Consider the following 18,396-nt stretch of genomic DNA (forward strand, 5'->3'; position numbering starts at 1 on the left):
TTGCTGTCTTCCGTCCAGGCCACTTTTTGCGATTCGGCGCTGTCCGACTTTAACTGACAATTGCGCGGTCGTGCGACGCTGTACCCAAATGAAATTTACGTCCTTTTTTTCCCACAAACAGAGCTTTCTTTTGGTGGTATTTGATCACCTGTGCGATTTTTACTTTTGGCGCTATAACCAAAAAAAGAGCGTTTATTTTGAAAAAATAATATTTTTAACATTTTTTTATATGAAATTCCCCCCCAAAAAAATGTAAAAATCAAATTTTTTTACATTTTTGGCCAATTTGTTTTCTGCTACCTATGTTTGGTAAAAAAAATCGCAATAAGCGTATTTTGATTGGTTTGCGCAAAAGTTATTGCGTTTACTAACTAAGGGAAAGATTTCTGTCATTTTTGGTGTTTTTTTTTTTTTTTAACGCGTAATGGCGGTGATCTGCGATTTTTTTTTTTGCGGGACTGCGACATTGCGGCGGACAGATCGGACCCTTGACTGACATTTTTGACACTTTTGGGGGTACCAGTGACATTACTACAGTAATCAGTGCTATATATATGCACTGTTACTGTAAAAATGACACTGGCAGTGAAGGGGTTAATTTTATTGGAGAGGGAGGGGTTAATGTATGCCTGGTGCTTACTGACGTGTGGGGGGGGAGGTGACTTTGTGAGTCAGGGACAGATCGGATGTCCAGCTATGCTGAACACTCCGATCTGTCACTCCCTGTCACTTAGGAGATCCGCCCGCTTTGTTTACACAGGCGGGCGGATCTCCTCACTCGATTCCCCGGCGATCGGGGCCGAGCGCCGCCTACAAGGCGGGGAGTCCAGCGATGTAGGTCTACGTCGCTGGACGGGATCGTGCCACTTTGCCGCAGTACGCTCAATGTGAGCGGTGGGCAAGTGGTTAATGACCAGGCAATATTTTGCGATTCGGCACTGCGTTACTATAAAGGACAATTGCGCGGTCGTGCATCACTGTACCTAAATTAAATTGATGTCCTTTTTTTCCCCCCACAAATAGAGCTTTCTTTTGGTGGTATTTGATCACCTGTGCGATTTTTTTTATTTTTTGCGCTAAAAACAAAAAAATGCGTGACAATTCTGAACAAAAATAAACAATATTTTTCTATTTTTCACATTCTGCTATATAACATTCCCCAAAACAAAAAAAATAAAAATCTAAATTTTTTTTGACATTTTTGGCCAATTTGTTTTCTGCTACATATTTTTGGTAAAAAAAAATCGCAAGAAGCGTATTTTGATTGGTTTGCGCAAAAGTTATTGCGTCTACTAACTACGGGAAAGATTTATGTCATTTTGAGTTTTTTTTTTTTTTTACTAGTAATGGCGGCAGTCTGCAATTTTTTGCAGGACTGCGACATTGCGGCGGACAGATCGGACCCCTGACTGATATTTTTGACACTTTTGGGGGGACCAGTGACATTACTACAGTAATCAGTGCTAAAAATAGGCACTGTTACTGTAATAATGACACTGGCAGGGAAGGAGTTAACAGAGTGGGTGATCAAGGGGTTAAATGTGTACCTAGGGGAGTGTTCCTAACTGTGGGGGGGGGCATGGCTTGTGGAATGACCATAGAGACCTGTGATCCTATATAGAAGGATCACAGGGGCTTTATGATCATTCCAGGGAGAAGAACGGTCGGCTGTGTTTACAACAGCTGAGCGTTCTCCTCGGCGGGGAACGATCGCAGGTGTCAAGCGGAAATCGAAGGCGCCTGCCCCATGCATCGGCTCCCCTAGCTGCAGGCGTGCGACCGTTGTACCCCTACGTGCCTGGTAGAGCCACACTGCCGCAGTATATAGGCGGCATGTGGTCTGCAACCGGTTAAAAAGTTTGTGCAAAATTCCCACACATAATATAACTGCAAATAGCTGTGTTCCAATTGTGCAGAAAATATGATGGTGTGATTAGCCCACTCCACAATCAATCACCTCAAGTTCCCACCCTGTGTGAGTCTCACTCACCAAATGGTTATGGCTCACATATAAATACTCGGCATAAATCACTCAGAATTGCACCACTTCTGAAGAGGCTTCCCATACACTGGTATGAATGATAACCCAGTGGTTCCTTAGATATTGGGAAAAGAAAAGGGGACTCACATAGTGTATTACAATAAAAACATTAAAATGTAATAAACATCCAATAACTATTCACAAATGTAAATGTGTTAAAGGCAAATCATATATCCCAGCTGATGACTTAGCAGTGCAATTGGCTGTCCCAGGCATCTATTGCAACTCCTCCAGGATAATGTGTAGGGTCAATACAGCTTGCCGTGCAGCTGCACCCTGACACAGCGTTTCATTCACTGATTGTTTATCTTTGACACATTTGTTGAATGACCTGGGAACAGCAAAGACTAATGCCCCTTTCATACCTGTCTGTTCCGCCGACGGACTCCGTTTTTCTCAGTGGGGATCGATCCACCTATCCCCACTGAGCAGGCGGATGACGCCTCCGTCTCCGCTCTGTGTGCGGAAACAGAGGTGTCAGATCCCGCTGTCCTCTATGGGGGAATCAGATGCGAACGGACCGCCTGTCCGTTCTCATCCGATCCGCCAGATTTGATGGACAGGATCGGATCGGATGTCAACCGACATGTCTCCGCTAACATCCACTGCCCCATAGAGATGCATGGGGCATCTGTTCAGATCCGCTTGAAAAACTGACAGGGGGATCTGAACGGACCGTATATATGAGAAAGGGGCCTTAGGGGCCATTCTCACTGGAAACTGCACCTCTAGTGCGTGTTTACTCTTTGCACATATGCATTTATTTGATGTGCATTTTTATGCACATTTACATGCAGTTGATGCACGTTTTTCACTCTACATTTGTCATGTGAGGTCACTTTCTTCTTTCTTTCCCTGGGCTTCTATATGAACTGTGATGCCTTGCAGTGCGTTTGCATGCATTCACATTCATCTTTGCACTTTTGCAGTGTGGAAAAATGCAGCAAGCTCTACTTTTTTTTTTTTTTGTTGACTGCACTGCTCTGCATTAATGTGAACTATGGCCATAGGATTACCTTGATTTTCAACTGTCTATGCAGGTGAAGTGCAGTTAAAAATGCAGCCTACTGCATCCCACTGCATTAGGTGTGAATGGGACCTAAAATCTATTCCACAGATGCTGTAGGCTAGAAGAAAGCACAAGCACATTCATGGTATTACAGACCATACAGAAGATCTGGGCCTCAATATGAAATTGGAACGTCGCTCAAAGCTATGGACTCTGCTCCCGTGATCCACAGAAATAAAAGGGGTGCAGGCGTGCCAATATACTCCTCTAAAGCGGTGTATGCAGTAAATAGAGAAGGGCCCTTCTCTCCCACTAACCCAGAAATGTGAACAGCCTCAACCTACGTGTCTCTGGGAGGAAACCATGCTCTGATTGTTTCACCCTGCCCACTGGGGCTTATTTATAGGGTCATAGAAGAACTAGGCCTGTTTTTACTACAGAAGGGCAACTTTTACAACTTGTTTTGGATGAAATTGGCCATGAATAACATGGTACACAGAGCAGCAATAATTAATAGTGGTACTCAAAGATCACCTTTTAAAAATTCTGTCCTCTGTAAAATACAGAGGGCCAATCTGTAAGTGACTGCAGTGGGTTGCAGCACATTATTGTTCTTTGAATATGGCTATGGGCTTTTGAAAATTAGTGATATAGTGGACATCAAAGTGTGTGTTATATTAATCACATCAGAGAAATTCATGCTTACTATATTGCATGTGTATTTATTACTTTTTTCCTTTTAATGGTAGATGAGTGCAGAACATTGACGCAAGAATCATGTGACATATCGCCTATACTCTCTCAAGCGATGGATGCTCTACAAGACAGACCCGTCTTGTACAAGTAAGTTTCATTATTCTTCTTGCGATCATTCTAACAAATAACCCGAACAGCATTTTAGCAGTACTCTTGTTTTCTTCAGTCCGATCTGTTTCACCAATAGTACACCTGTGTAAATCGTATATCCTCTCCGCCTGTGGCAGGAGTAGTTGGTATCTACTTTTTAAATTTGGCACCTTTTCTGTCACTATTGGCCTGCAGGGCAGAACCTGGGATCGCTATAGCGCCTGCTCTGCTCAGTACAGGCTTTGAGTACTCCATGTGGGATATACAGTAAAACCTTGGATTGAGAGTAACTTGGTTTGAGAGCGTTTTGCAAGACGAGCAATATTTTTAAATACATTTTGACTTAATAAAACAAGCGATGTCTTCATCGTCACCTCTTCCCATGCTCGCCTCCAGGACTTTTCCAGAGCCCCTCCAATCCTTTGGAACTCCTTACCCTTATCTGTCCGATTATCTCTTACTCTATTAGCTTTTAGGCGATCTCTGAAAACCCTCCTTTTCAAAGAAGCCTATCCTACCAACACTTAACAAATGTACTTCCATTTTCTACATTAAACCACCCCCCACGGTTATTGCCTTTTGTTTCACTTGACCTTCCCTTCTAGATTGTAAGCTCTAACGAGCAGGGCCCTCTAGTTCCTCCTGTTCTGAACTGTATTGTAACTGTATTGTCTTCCCTCACATTGTAAAGCGCTGCGCAAACTGTTGGCGCTATATAAATGCTGTATAATAATAATAATATACAAGTAGCATCACGTCACAATTGTGTATAAAGGAGAAGAGAGGTGCCTCTAAATGTAGCAATATAGTTACATTTAATGAAGGCACATTATTTAGCAACTCACATGATTGATGATTAAAACAGGCACATCTGAGTATGCAGGCACCCGGGGTAAAGCTGTCCATATAGACCATCCTCCGCATCTTCACCGCCATTGACATCATCCCTTCTACGCTGTGCTCCACGAGCTCTTCAAGCCTCGCTTTCAGATCGCTCTGCTTTAGGATAGTCTTCCCGGTCATGATTGCAGACTGACCGCAGTGAGAGCCGGCGGTGCAGAGGACGGTCTATGTGGACAGCTTTACCCCAGATGCCTGCATTTTTAGATGTGCCTGTTTTGATCATCAACTGTGTGAGTTGCTAAATGTTGTACCTTCAGTAAATGTAACCATATTGCTACACTTAGAGGTGCCTCTCTTCTCTTTTATACTCTGTAGCTCCTGCTGGATTTTGCTTCTAATCCCCTTGTGGAGGCTGCCATTTTTGTGCTATAATGTTTTTATATGGACTATAAGCTGAAAGACTTATGAATAAATGGTTGTGGAATGAATCATCTGAGCTTCCATTATTTCTTATGGGGAAATTCGCTTTGATATGCGAGTGCTTTGGATTGCAAGCATAAATTATGCTCGCAATCCAAGGTTTTACTGTTCTGCACTACACATGGCTGATCAGAGGCGGCTCTCTAATTAGGCCGGTAAGGCGGCCGCTGAAGGCCTCGCACTTAAAGGAGCCTTGCATGATCTTTCCCAAACATTTTTTTTTTAATGAATAGATCCGGGGTCCTCAATAGGCGGACTCCGGGCCACCTCCGGACCCACACGTATTAAAATCTGGACCGCCGAAGCGGTCTGCTTCCTTCTGTCTCAGCGGGGGGCAGAATCGGGAGGATCGGAGTGGCTGTGTTTAGCGCTGCATGATTACAAAAAGCCGAGGACAAGTTCTTCTGCGGCGGAGAGGATGTCCTACAAAGTCCCGCCTCCTGGGCCGGCTCTTGCCTATGATAGACAGAACACTGATGACGTCTATCATAGGAGCTGGTGTTCAGAAGGCGGGACTTTGTAGGACATCCTCTCCGTCGGGTAAGAAGAACTTGTACTCGGCTTTTTGTAATCATGCAGCGCTAAACACAGCCACTCTGATCCTCTCAATTCTAACCCCCCCCGCTGATGACAGAAAGAAGCAGACCGCTTCGGCGGTCCAGATTATTGGGGGCACACACACTGGTCAATCTGCAATATTGGGGGCACACACACTGGTCACTGCATTATTGGGGGCACACACACTTTTCACTCTGCATTATTGGGGGCACACACACTGGTCACTGCATTATTGGGGGCACACAGACTGGTCACTGCATTATTGGGGGCACACACACTGGTCACTGCATTATTGGGGGCACACACACTGGTCACTGCATTATTGGGGGCACACACTGGTCACTGCATTATTGGGGGCACACACACTGGTCACTGCATTATTGGGGGCACACACACTGGTCACTGCATTATTGGAGGCACACACTGGTCACTCTGCATTATTGAGGGCACGCACATGGTCGCTCTGCATTAATGGGGACACGCTCTGCATTAATAGGGGCACACACATGGTCGCTCTGCATTAATGGGGCACACACATGGTCGCTCTGCATTAATGGGGGCACGCACATGGTCGCTCTGCATTAATGGGGACACGCTCTGCATTAATAGGGGCACGCACATGGTCGCTCTGCATTAATGGGGGCACGCACACTGGTCAATCTGCATTAATGAGGCACACACATGGTCGCTCTGCATTAATGGGGGCACGCACATGGTCGCTCTGCATTAATGGGGGCACGCACATGGTCGCTCTGCATTAATGGGGACACGCTCTGCATTAATAGGGGCACACACATGGTCGCTCTGCATTAATGGGGGCACGCACATGGTCGCTCTGCATTAATGGGGACACGCTCTGCATTGATAGGGGCACGCACATGGTCGCTCTGCATTAATGGGGACACGCTCTGCATTAATAGGGGCACGCACATGGTCGCTCTGCATTAATGGGGGCACGCACACTGGTCAATCTGCATTAATGAGGCACACACATGGTCGCTCTGCATTAATGGGGGCACGCACATGGTCGCTCTGCATTAATGGGGGCACGCACATGGTCGCTCTGCATTAATGGGGACACGCTCTGCATTAATAGGGTCCTGTCCAAGAGGCAGCCAGCCGCCGCCTGCAGATGACTGTGTCCTGACTCTGACTGACACCTGCCATCCTCCTGAAATTTGAATATTTAAGTTATAAGTACCATTCCAGGCTGGCTTGAAATGAAAAATATATTAATTAATATGGGAAATGTCCTTTCCTATGCATTTGAAAAAATTAGATTAAAAAAAAAATAATAAAGTGCTCAGTGCTTCTGCTTCATCATGAATCATGCTATTGCTTCTTATCTTATGACAACCAAATGGGATGGTTTTTTCTTTATATAAGTGCTCTGTGCTCAGATTCCTCACAATTTATTTTATATCCAGACCAGTGCATCCACTCAGTGCTCCCCTCTCAATCCCCCCAACTCACCGGACAATTCAAGGGAAAAACGCCGGTCACAGTGTCACAGCTTTAATAAGGTGCCAGATCCCAGATGAATGGTGTAGACTGCCTGCACTTCTGCATAAAGGGGGTAACATGTTCTGGAGCTGAAGTGGTTAAAAGAGTTAGTGAATTGTTAATTTTTATAAAAACCAATAAAAAAAGGCTGCAGAGACGTTATTAATCCAGTTTGGTGTGTCCAGTATTCTTTGTATATTTGGAGTATATGTAATGCCACCTACCGTCCCCTGTTACATCACTTCTGCTTTGAACGCAAAACATCTTGTCACTTTGACACCTGCGATTCATGAAGTGTACCATATTTTTGACCAAACTCTGTGTGTGTGTGTAAATATATATATAAAAATAAAGTATATCAGACGGGGTTTCTCTTTTCCCCCCTATCTTTTACCACTTGCTGACCAGCCACCAAAACATATACTGCAGGTTGGCAGATTCCCGCAAAATGATGTGCCCATATGTCGCTTTGCAGGAGCGCACGCACCCATTTGCTAGGGCAGAGGGGAAGCTGATCTTTGAATAAAATAACTGGAAGGTACCTCACTATGGAGATCTCTTTTTATACCCATGGGGGAGCTATGTAAGAGGCACCGTGACCCAAGGACTTGACTGAGAGCCATGTTTATGCCACGGTCTTATCTTCTGAAGAAGTTCTCCTGAAGATAAGACCGTGGCATAAACATGGCTCTCGAGTCCTTGGGTCACACACAGAGTTTGGTCAAAAATATGGTACACTTTATGAATCGCAGGTGTCAAAGTGACGACATGTTTTGCATTCAAAGCAGAAGTGATGTAACAGGGGACGGTAGGTGGCATCACATATACTCCAAATATACAAAGAATACTGGACACACCAAACTGGATTAATAACGTCTCTGCAGCCTTTTTTTTATTGGTTTTTAATATAAACAATTAACAATTCACTAACTCTTTTAACCACTTCAGCTCCAGAACATGTTACCCCCTTTATGACCAGGCCATTTTTTGCTATTTCGGCACTGCATTACTTTAACTGGCTATTGCAGCTCTTGCAGTTGCAGCGCTATACTCAAATACAATTTATCACACTAATAGAGCTTTTCTTTTGGTGTTAAAAATGTGTTACTTTGTGCTGTAAAACCTATCCAATGAAAAAAAATAAAATGTCTTCATTAAATTGAGCCAAAATGTATTCTGCTACATGTTTTTGATAAAAAAAAATCCCAATAAGTGTAGATTGATTGGTTTGTGTGAAAGTTATCACGTCTGCAAACTATGATATAAACACTGTTCAAAAAAAATAAAGGAACACTTTTTTAATCAGAGTATATTAATCAAGTCAATTAAACTTCTGGGATATTGATCTGGTCAGTAAAATGGCAGAGGGGGTTGTTTATCAGTTTCAGCTGCTTTGGTGTTCATGAAATAACAACAGGGGCACTAGATGGGCAACAGTTGACCTCCAAAACAGGAATGGTTTTCCAGGTGGAGGACACTGAATTTTTCCCCCTACTCATCTTTTATGACTGTTTTTCACTAGTTTTGCATTTGGCTAGGGTCAGTGTCACTACTGGTAGCATGAGGAGATACCTGGACCCTATCGAGGTTGCGTTGAATACCGAGGTTATGAGATGTATTAATGTTTGCCTTAAAATATGCAATTTATACAGTTAATAATATAGCCTGCTTATTTATTTTTTTTATCGCGCAAGGGGGGCCTCATATTTTAATTTTGCCTAAGGCCTCAAAAAGTCTAGAGCCGCCTCTGTGGCTGATCATGGGTGCTATGGGAATATGATAAGTTATTTTATCAGCTTATGCTCATCCACAGCTCAGGGGGGGTCACTAACTTCCTCTCACAAGGTCAAAATTTTGCTAGCTGTAACTGCTGTCCCCATTTTATAGTTAAGCCAGCCATACATGGTTCGAAATTCAGCTGGTTCTGTAGGAACTGGACACATGTTGAATCGTATATGGGCACTTTAGCTATAGCCTGAAACACCAATCATTGTGTTCTGCCAGTAGGGATGGCTCCCTGCCAGCAAAACACAATAGTGCTGCACGAAGGATTCCCCCATCAACACGGTTTGTGTTGATGGGGGAATCGGGCACCACCCATGCTGGAAGGAAAGAAAATTGCATAATCTATGGCCTGTCTTACTGTCGTCTTCAGAGGTTTCCCTAGCTGCCCGGGTAAAGGTCACCAGCCTAGGTTTACTAAAGATGCCTCCGCCTGCCAAAACCTTCCCTGTATATTTGCTCTTACAGCCTGTGTTGTATGGTGACTGGCCTCATTCTGAAAATCAGCAGTACTAAATTATATCGTCCCTAAAGAAATGGGCAATCCCAGTCATGGACCCTGCCATTTCTTGTCTTAACAAAATTTTAGCGACCCCTGTTGAGGATGTCCTGGGTTTTGGGACTAATTGTAACCTCTTACGATGCAGTACCATATGCCCAATTTCACTCCGGCTGCTGCATCTTAACATTCTGGCAGTGTGGGACATAGATTCCTGACCAACAGGAATTCCAACTCCAACTGGGGCTGTTTCCAACTCCACATTGAAATTCAGAAAATCTGTTCATGACTGCTGCTAACCTGTAAGGCTGGGTAGACGTCTTTTGGTGCAGTGATTTGATTGCTGGAGGTAGCTCGGCTTCTCATCAGTATCCTGTAACTCAGGGAAATTTGGTTGTCCATTCAGTTGTTCCCTTTGCATAACACACATGTTAACAGGACTTTGATGATAATAATCAACAGCAGGTTAAAGTATAACTAAACTGTTTTTTTTTTTTTTCGTTTTGGATAGAGCGCAGAAAGCTTGCCAGTTTTTATTGCTGTCTGTGCCCAAGTTAAAGAGAATCAAACTCTTAATGTTTAACGTTATCATTTAAAATTAAAGTATAAAAAAAAAATCCTGAATTTTGTGTTATCCCCAGAAAAGTAATAGAGGGGAAATCTTCCAATGGCGTAACTAGCTCTGATGACCTAGAACAGGAGTTCCCACACTGGTGGGTCACGAGCTGCGTTTGAGTGGGTCTCGCTGAGCCGAACATCACTGAGAGCGGGCCCGCTTAAATTGTGCTGTGAAAGCCCGCACAAATTACAGAGAGCCAGAGAAGTCAAATCGTGATGGATTCAGGACCCCGCCCACGCAGTTTACGGAGGCTGGTCTGCATTTTCCGCGAGGAGGATACTTGCATCAGTGAGTACTTATGTGGGCTGTTATGTAGGATATGTTCATGGGGTGCAGAGCCAGCTCCTCGATTCTGCTGGCGGCAGCGGTGGTGGCTAGACTTGCGGCGGGATTCTCTCAGCTATAGTGAGCAGAGACTGCAGCCTCGTTGTCATAGGAGGACCAGGTGGCCCGGCGGTGTCAGGAGTTCATGGCAGCTTCTGTGAACCCAGTAGAGGATCTGAAGAAGAGCCAGGACACCAAGACCGGAGACTCTGGGTGAGGTTTGCTGGGCCCTGGAGAGGGCAAACAGGGGCTTACCCTCCACTGTGGACCGCTGGGAGAGGAAGGAGGGTGAGTGCCTTATAGCCTGCTGATCACTGTTCTAGGGTGGTTGATTTCTGTCCTGTGCCTGCCTTATACTGTCTATGAGGGTGCTGATTACTTACAACTCCGCTTATATGCCACAAGTTTCTGACCCCTCACTTAGAACATCTGGCAAGTGTATTCAATAATTGAAAAGTGTCAAAAAGAGAAAAGATGGTATTGGGCGTATAGCGGGACTTTTTATATAGGGGTGCTTGGTATGTATGTGGTACACGAGCAAAAAAGAGTTGTATATAAAAGAAATCAATTTTATTCAAGCAAAAATGAAGGAAGTTTATAAAATTGTATACTGTAACAACAGGATACAAAAGACAATACATACAATATTGCAATTAAAAACATTTGCAGTAAACAGACATGTTTGAATATATGTCAAATAACAAGTACATTTACAGCTCCTACATTGGGATATACCCTAGACTCATCCAGAAGGAGGTGTCTATGCAGGATAGCGATGAAACCCACAATATCAACCCGACATGTTTCACGGCCTTGTAGCCGCTTCCTCAGGGGTATTTTTTGCTATGGGGTATCACTTTTTAAATGTTTCAATTCACAACACTAAAGTAAGAGAAAGACAATGAGTATATAATATAAAGCAAGATTATATATAACACACCATATAGAAATATACATAAATCTATATATAGTCTGCGATATATCAAGCTTATAACAATAACAAATGTATTAGATCATTTATAGTCTCACACTTGTCTGATAAGCCAACGAGCCAACAATGACACAGGTCCTGGACCACAAGGTAAGGGGAAGATCCCCCCGGGGGCGAACACGGGAGCTCGAACCAGACAATCGGAAGATAATACTGCAATCAATGGGTGTCAATGTCTGAAAGTTAAGAGGAAATTAACCATGTATGAATATAAATCGGGGTTTATTGCATATAGGGCGTCCCAAAGACCCTCTAGCGGTGGCTCACCCATAGTGCAACCAACTAGTGGTGGCACACCCATAATGCAACCAAAACCCCCATATAAACTTTACAGAGTTGAAAACAATCTCACATGTGTAGCCCTTGAAGAGGGTAGAGTATAAAGATGCTCTTACCCGAGTAACTCCGGATAAGAGGTATGGACAGGGAACGGGTATAATATATGCAATGAACCTAAGACCGTGTAGTATCCAATGTCCACAGCAAGGTCCCTTACGTATAACCTATAAAGTATAAATAACAGATTGGAGGAAAGTAAATTCCAAAGCTATGGCTCGTATTAGTAAATAAATACGTGATCCTCCTAGATGTAAAAATGGTCCCATAAAGCAAATCAACACTTTACCTGCGGTGGTTCATGTATCGGCGTCCCGTCCCTGCAGACTGCAAGGAGGGAACGCCAAGGAACCACTATATATACTGGTTAGTGAGCTCCACCCAAGACGACGTACAAGCACTGCGTCTTGTCGTACATCCAGGCTGGCGTCAGGAATGCGCATAGCAAACTGCGCAGGCGCATCCGCCGGGCGTCCCCCGCCAACCTCACGGCCGCGACGTGCGTCGCAAGAAAGCGTTGTCACGAAGCTGAGCCGGAGGTTGGCGGGGGACGCCCGGCGGATGCGCTTGCGCAGTTTGCTATGCGCATTCCTGACGCCAGCCCGGATGTACGACAAGACGCAGTGCTTGTACGTCGTCTTGGGTGGAGCTCACTAACCAGTATATATAGTGGTTCCTTGATGTTCCCTCCTTGCAGTCTGCAGGGACGGGATGCCGATACATGAACCACCGCAGGTAAAGTGTTGATTTGCTTTATGGGACCATTTTTACATCTAGAGGATCACGTATTTATTTACTAATACGAGCCATAGCTTTGGAATTTACTTTCCTCCAATCTGTTATTTATACTTTATAGGTTATACGTAAGGGACCTTGCTGTGGACATTGGATACTACACGGTCTTAGGTTCATTGCATATATTATACCCATTCCCTGTCCATACCTCTTATCCGGAGTTACTCGGGTAAGAGCATCTTTATACTCTACCCTCTTCAAGGGCTACACATGTGAGATTGTTTTCAACTCTGTAAAGTTTATATGGGGGTTTTGGTTGCATTATGGGTGTGCCACCACTAGTTGGTTGCACTATGGGTGAGCCACCGCTAGAGGGTCTTTGGGACGCCCTATATGCAATAAACCCTGATTCATATTCATACATGGCTCATTTCCTCTTAACTTTCAGACATTGACACCCATTGATTGCAGTATTATCTTCCGATTGTCTGGTTCGAGCTCCCGTGTTCGCCCCCGGGGGGATCTTCCCCTTACCTTGTGGTCCAGGACCTGTGTCATTGTTGGCTCGTTGGCTTATCAGACAGGTGTGAGACTATAAATGATCTAATACATTTGTTATTGTTATAAGCTTGATATATCGCAGACTATATATAGATTTATGTATATTTCTATATGGTGTGTTATATATAATCTTGCTTTATATTATATACTCATTGTCTTTCTCTTACTTTAGTGTTGTGAATTGAAACATTTACAAAGTGATACCCCATAGAAAAAAATACCCCTGAGGAAGCGGCTACAAGGCCGCGAAACATGTCGGGTTGATATTGTGGGTTTCATCGCTATCCTGCACAGACACCTCCTTCTGGATGAGTCTAGGGTATATCCCAATGTAGGAGCTGTAAATCACTTGTTATTTGACATATATTCAAACATGTCTGTTTACTGCAAATGTTTTTAATTGCAATATTGTATGTATGGTCTTTTGTATCCTGTTGTTACAGTATACAATTTTATAAACTTCCTTCATTTTTGCTTGAATAAAATTGATTTCTTTTATATACAACTCTTTTTTGCTCGTGTACCACATACATACCAAGCACCCCTATATAAAAAGTCCCGCTATACGCCCAATACCATCTTTTCTCTTTTTGACATTCAGATAGGGACGTGGTGCTTTTCTATTTTACAAAACAATCTTTGTGAGCTTGTCTACCCTTTCAGTTCTAATAATTGAAAAGTAGTAAATTGATATTTTTAATTTAACATCCCCCTCCCTTTAAAATATACATTATTATTATTATTATTTGCATTTATATAGCGCCAATAAATTCTGTAGCGCTTTACAATATTCAATTACAAGCAAGTGAGTCCCGAAAAATAACTGTATTCAGAAGTGGGTCTTGGCCCAAAAAAGTTTGGGAAGCCCTGACCTAGAAGGTCCCCAAGGAATTCCTTTTAATTTTTAGGGATTTCCTCTCACTTCCTGTTTGGCTATGGGACAGGAATGGAAGAGAAATCTCTGAAATGGTAAACATATGGTGAAAAAAAATCTGACAGGGGTTATAATCCTCCCTTACTCTATCCAAAATGAAAAAATAAGTTTTGCCCAGTAAGTATCCTTAACTAGGATGTGTATACATAGTGACTTGGCACTAAGGGATGAAATTCTGGTTTGGTTCAAACTCACATCACTTGCTTACTGTCTCTCCTTTCTTGGCCAACCAGGTTGTATTCTTGAAAGAAAGATCTGGTTAGAACGCATTTTTTATTCTTTGTCAGTTTTAAAGGACTACATCTTACAGACCTGTTATAACAAGTACAGCTTTGACCCATTTGCTGCCGCTGCATCGATGGGAATGTGTTTTTACTTCACAGACTGAAAGTCCACTTTCTAGTGGAATTGACACCGCCGCCCGATTACTTCCATAGGCACTGGAACACCCGAAAATTGAGGGTCTAATAGACCCCTGAGGTTTAATTAAAAAGAACCAGTAACAAATTATGTCCTCACATAGTGGGCTGGTGATCCTATGTGATCGCAATAACCCCTTCCCCGCATACACACATACATGTGTTCGGTGTGGATACATACAGAAATGATGATTGTGCTAAACAAATATTAGATACTGCCATGAGTAGCAGAGCAATAAATCTAGGGTCATTAATAATGGTTGATTCTAAACCGTTGACCTGTAAGAGTCCTTTTTTTTTTTTTTTTTCTGTATTCAAATTGTTTTTGATTTTTATGAAGCTTTAAGTAAATTCAAACACTTTTTTTTCTCCATATTTATGCTACATAGTGTTTAAGTAGGAAATCATCTTTTTCTCTTACGTCCTCCGACAGTCGCCGCCTCTTCATATTCGTCACATATGGGGTATTAGACTTTGCTCCGAAGGAGTAGCTAGGCAACAGAATATGTTAACAATAAAGCTTTAACATATCCCACCCTCAAGGGGTGGTCCCCTCAGTCAATACCCTCCTACTTCCTGCAACCATATCTCAGTTTTAATGTCTAGCTTGTCAGGAGTGGCTGGCTCTCTCTGTGCTGGGACTTTTTGTCCCAGACTCTTTCTTCTTTTTGATATTTTGTTTGAGTTTTCTCTCTACCTTTACTTAGCTGTTATTTTTGTCAGCATTAGTTAGTTCTTCGGACGAAGAGGATCATGCGGACTGGGTCTCGGGCTGATCCCCCTGGTCGCAGGTCGTGGGTCAGTGGCTTCCCAGTCTGCCATCGAGCGTTCAGCCAGGTAACGCTCCTGGCACGGTGAACGACCCATCCCTGTTCGGTGCAGGGATGATTGGTGAGGTGGCTACCTCACCGGACGCTGTGCGGTTTCTGAACCGCCATTGTGTGCGTCTTGAGTAGCGACTCTCCCTGCCTCATGTGCAGCGGCTTGTTCGCCTGTGCGGGTTCCCCACGCCATGTGAGGTAAGTGTATCTATGTGGGGACCTGTCTGTCTGGGGGGGTCTCAGTCTGGGACTGTGTAACCTGCCTTTAATCACACTGCTTGTCTCCCTATCTCTCGGCTGCATGCTGTGGGCTGCAAGGGGGGGGGGGAGCTGTATGACACTGAGTATGTCAGGCTGGGCAGTGTGAGGAGCTGTGTGCTGTGGGGCATGTTTTTAATGGCATGTTGGGGCATATACAGCGATCGCTGCGGCGATCTAACATGTATCCATATTATGGGATGATATTGTGTGTGATTTTATGCACTGTGGAGCGGCGATTTCGGCGCCAAACGGCGCCATTTTACCGGCGCCCGCTCCGGCCGCATGGTTTACATGCACGGCGGCCATTTTCTTGTAGCCTCCATAGGCTTACATGGAGCGCCCTGGCAGCATCACTTCCTCTCTCCTGGAAGCACCGATCGAGGCAGCAGCAGCAGCGGAGTCTCCTCAGGTTTTATCCTTCTATTCCTGTGTTCCATTGCCTGTATTCAGTCTGTATATTCCCTGTGGGGGTCTCATTGTGCCTGAGTGTGGTGCGGTGGGCTGCGCTTGCCGCGCTTGCTGTAAGGGGGCAGTTAACCCTTGGTTGTCTGGCATACAGGGGCAATGGATTCTCAGGAGGGCAAATTTCCCACAGTCTTGGTGGAAAGCCAGGGGACCGCTGTTTCCCCCCCAGGGGGGGATTTGGCCACTGTTGTGGCTGGCCTTGCTGCACAGGTGCAAATGCTGGTGGCTGCTCAATCTACTAAACGGCCCAGAGTTGCTCTGTCCTCTGATTCTGAGGGTGAAGGTGATGGGGCTGTTCTGGCGGGGACCCCCCTATCGGGGTCCCGCTCCTCTCTGGATCTAGTGGGGTCTGAGGTAGAGGATGAAGTTGAGGGGGTTGATAATTCTCCCCCTGGCTCGCCTGAAGAGCTTGCAATCATGGATGAGTTGATTGCTTCCATTAAGCAGACGCTACGTTTGCAGGACGAGGTGTGTCCCCCAGCTGCCTTGGCGGCTTATGGGACGCAGAGAAAACGCAGGACGCCGCAGGTCTTTCCCTGCAATGCTGATTTTCAGCGCGCTGTTAAGGACCAATGGCGCGATTTGCGCAAGCCTTTTGCGGTACCAAGTAAATTTAAGCTGCGTTATCCTTTCTCGCCTGCCACTGATGAACGGTGGTGTGTGCCTCCGCCAGTAGATCATGCTATTGCGGTTTTGAACAAAGCCACTGCGATCCCTGCAGAGGGATCCCCTATTTTCCGTGATGCCACGGATAGGAGACTGGAGTCTCTTGCCCGTCATACTTATTCTGTTACGGGTTCTATGCTTAAGGCTCTGTTTGCTTCTCTCATGGCGGCCCAGGCGATCGCAAGTTGGACGCAGATGCTTAGGCGCGTCCTAGTGGCCGATTCGGCCTCAGCGGCGACCCTGGATATGGTGGATCAGATCCACCAGGGTGTCATGTATCTGTGTGATGCGGACCTGGACCTGATTCCGTTGGCCGCGCGTGTGCACAGCGTGGCGGTGTTGTCTCGCCGCCTGGTTTGGTTGAAATGTTGGTCGGTGGACCAATCTTCACGTAAAACCTTAGCCAATCTGCCTTATGATGGGTCTCGCCTTTTTGGGGAGTCCCTGGATGTGTTGATTAAGGGGATTACTGGGGGTAAGAGCACTCTCTTGCCCCATTTCCCCAAGGCTAAGGGGGCTTCTGGGAAGAAGCATGCTAATTTTCGGCCCCCTCAGGGGTCCTTTCGTGCCTTTCGGCCGCACTACAAGGGCAAACCGTTCAAGGGCCAGGGCTCTCAGAAGAAGCCCTGGTCTGGAAAACAGAAGTCCGGCCAATCCGGACCTGCGGCCCATAACAGTTCGGCCTGAAGGGGCGCCCTCACCCAGTTTTGGGGTGGGGGGACGCTTGCTCGGTTTTCTTCAGCCCTGGTTGGCCCGTGTGCGGGACAGATGGGTTCTGGAAATCGTTCGATCTGGTTACAAGATCGAGTTTCTCTCTCGGCCAGAGAGCAGATTTTTTCCCTCAAATCTACAACTGTCTCCAGAGCGCCTGCGGGATCTGCACCTGGCGGTGCGGGACCTGAGGGCTCAGGGAGTGGTGGTTCCGGTGCCTCATCGGAACAGATTTCGGGGGTTTTATTCCAATCTGTTCACTGTGCCCAGAAAGGAGGGCAAGGTTCGTCCAATTCTGGACTTGAAAGCTCTGAACCGCTCTGTGCGGGTTCGCAAGTTCCGCATGGAATCCCTGCGCTCGGTGGTGGCTGCCCTGGTTCCGGGGGAATTCATGGCCTCCATCGATTTGAAGGATGCGTATCTTCACATCCCCATATTCGAGGGTCATCAGAGATACCTTCGATTTGCCATTGCGGAGGATCACTACCAGTTCGTGGCGTTGCCCTTTGGGCTCGCCTCGGCTCCGCGGGTCTTCACCAAGGTGCTTGCACCGGTTCTGGCATTATTGAGAGCCCAGGGCATTTCTGTCCTGGGGTATCTGGACGACATTCTGATTCGGTCTGCGACCAGTCAGGGTCTGGAGAAGGACCTGTCTGTCACGATGCAAACTCTGCAGGAGTTCGGTTGGACGATAAATGTTCCAAAGTCGACTCTGAGTCCGTCGGTTCGCCTTCCCTATCTGGGAATGATACTGGACTCGGTGCAGGCGAAGGTCTTCCTGCCGGAAGACAAACTCAGGACTCTTCAGGAGGAAGTCAGGTCCCTCAGGGACGTTCCGAACTCGTCTCTGCGGACGTGTATGAGATGTCTGGGATTGATGGTCTCGGCTTTCGAGGCGATTCCTTTCGCGCAGTTTCACACGCGGGGTCTCCAAGCGGAGATCTTGTCCAAGTGGGACGGGCGACCTCAATCTCTGGATCTTCAGATCTCGT

The 18,396-nt window shown here is 45.5% G+C and overlaps 1 protein-coding gene across 1 annotated transcript in view; it reads left to right on the forward strand.

Moving 5' to 3' along the window:
• COG6 (component of oligomeric golgi complex 6) overlaps window positions 1-18,396 on the forward strand; it is a 229,994-nt gene that overhangs the window by 95,461 nt on the left and 116,137 nt on the right. Inside the window, exon 8 of the mRNA XM_082246503.1 lies at window positions 3,800-3,893. Within this exon, the coding sequence (XP_082102629.1) occupies window positions 3,800-3,893 (94 nt within the window). The remainder of the gene's footprint in view (window positions 1-3,799; window positions 3,894-18,396) is intronic.

Source organism: Pelophylax lessonae, assembly GCF_965119305.1.
Source record: "Pelophylax lessonae genome assembly, chromosome: 2".
NCBI lineage: Eukaryota > Metazoa > Chordata > Amphibia > Anura > Ranidae > Pelophylax > Pelophylax lessonae.